The sequence below is a fragment of the Mesitornis unicolor genome, unplaced genomic scaffold, assembly GCF_000695765.1.
Source record: "Mesitornis unicolor isolate BGI_N332 unplaced genomic scaffold, ASM69576v1 scaffold44994, whole genome shotgun sequence".
In the NCBI taxonomy this organism is placed as follows: Eukaryota; Metazoa; Chordata; class Aves; order Mesitornithiformes; family Mesitornithidae; genus Mesitornis; species Mesitornis unicolor.
In genome coordinates, this window is record NW_010178899.1 from 10,019 (window position 1) to 12,036 (window position 2,018).

The 2,018-nt window shown below is 59.1% G+C and overlaps 1 protein-coding gene across 1 annotated transcript in view; it reads left to right on the top strand.

Annotated features, from left to right (window-relative positions):
• LOC104539144 (kinesin-like protein KIFC3) overlaps positions 1-2,018 on the top strand; it is a gene marked incomplete at its 5' end in the record, with an annotated part of 14,232 nt that overhangs the window by 9,736 nt on the left and 2,478 nt on the right. The window contains 5 exon segments of the mRNA XM_010182596.1: positions 1-25; positions 280-461; positions 551-655; positions 891-1,021; positions 1,655-1,778. The exon segment at positions 1-25 is cut by the window's left edge and continues 20 nt beyond it. Coding sequence (XP_010180898.1) covers positions 1-25; positions 280-461; positions 551-655; positions 891-1,021; positions 1,655-1,778 — 567 coding nt within the window.

Sequence of the window (2,018 nt, forward strand, 5' to 3'; positions counted from 1 at the left end):
CACAACGAGCTGGTGCGGCTGAAAGGTGCGAGAGGGGGAGGTGGCAGGTCCCATCACGGGAGGGGATGTTCCTGGGGTCGTGCAGGATGGACAGGGGAGCATCCCCCCACTGCCCCCCAGAGCCATGACTTGAGTGCTCCATGTCTCCATGAGATGCTCAGGTCAGCAATGGGATGCTTCGGTCGGCAGCAGGATGCAGCATTCAGCCCTCCGAGTGTTTGACGGCCACCAGGGGTGGCAGCGGGATGTTCAGGGGCTGACATAATCTTATTTCTCAAGGAAACATCCGTGTTTTCGGGCGGGTCCGCCCCATCATGAAGGAGGACGGCGAGGGCCCTGAGGCGGCCAATGCAGTGACCTTCGACGCTGACGATGATGCTGTCCTGCACCTCCTGCACAAGGGGAAGCAGGTGTCCTTCGAGCTGGACAAGGTCTTCCCCCCACAAGCGTCCCAGGAGGAGGTAGGTGCTGCCGTCCCATGGGGACGGAGATGCTGCTGGCATAAGGGAGGGTGCCGCCACCTTCTCCTGACACTCCCTGGTCCCCCCAGGTGTTCCAGGAGGTTCAAGCCCTGGTCACCTCCTGCATCGATGGCTACAATGTCTGCATCTTCGCCTACGGACAGACAGGGGCAGGAAAAACCTACACAATGGAGGTGAATTTGCCTGGCTTTGCTTCCCTCTTCTTCCTCAGCTTCCCATCCCGTGATGCCCAGTCTTGGCATCCTCTCCTATCCAGGCCAGCTCAGTGCTGGGGTGCACCCGTGATGGTCACTGCTGCCAAGGGGCTTGTGCAGCCCCCAGGGCTTTGCACCTGCTAAGGAAAAAAAAAAAGGCAGAATAAAATGCAAAAGGGTATTTATCTTCCCAATTCTCACCCCAATCCATCAGGGAACGACAGCAAACCCCGGGATCAACCAGCGGGCCCTGCAGCTCCTCTTCTCCGAGGTGCGGGGCAAAGCGGCTGACTGGGACTACGCCATCAGCGTCAGCGCCGCCGAGATTTACAATGAAGTGCTCAGGTATGGGGAGGGGGGAAAGCTTGGGAGGGGGGAGTGGAGCTGCTAGGGAGCCAGCATCAGTGGGTATCACCCCACGCTGGTCCCAGCAGCCCTGCCTTGGCCGCAAGGCTTGTTCCCAGCGCCTTGGGCGCTTGATTTGGCTGTGAAAGGGTTTATTTTTAATTTTTTTCAGTGCACATCGCCCTTTCAAAGTGCTCTCCCTTGAGCTCTGTTATTTAAAGGCTCCCAGCCCTGCCATCGCTCCCGCTCACTTGGCCCCGATTCAGCAGCCAGGGCATCCCCCTCTCCTCCCTGCTCCTCTGGATGTTATATTTAGAAATTACAAACTGGGAGCATGGGAAATATTTTCCTTCCCTGCCCAGCTGCAGGCAGGAGGGGCTGGGAGCGCGTCCATGAGGGTAATGGGGACTGGGAATGGCACTGAAGAGCAGGGATGGGAGCGTGGTCTGGGTTGGGTGGGAAGCAGGTGCATGGGCACCGATGTCTGTGCATGGGATGTGCAGCTTCCCCAGGAGGAGAAGGCAGCGCTGGCAGCCCTGAGCTGCAGCAGGGATGCGGTGCCGAAGGGGAGCTGGTGCCTGGCATCCCCCCCATCCCGAGATGGGGATGGTGACGGGTGTCCACTTTACCCAGGGACTTGCTGGGGAAGGAGCCGCAGGAGAAGCTGGAGATCAAGCTGTGCCCTGACGGCAGCGGGCAGCTCTACGTGCCCGGGCTGACTGAGTTCAGAGTGCAGAGCGTGGAGGACATCAAGAAGGTGCGGGGACACGAGGGGTGGCAGGAGCAGGAGGGTGGCAGTGGGGATGTGATTAATTGCGGGGCATCACTGGTGTGTGACTCCCTGATCTGGGAGTATTTCTGAAGCACAGGAGAGCAAGAGACCAAAATAAGTCCCCGGGTGTGATGAGCTGGTCACTGTCCCATGGGTTTGAGCTGCAGAAGGTTAAAAATAAAAGCATGGGGCCCGGACGGCTCCTGGGGATTAGCGGGGTGGATG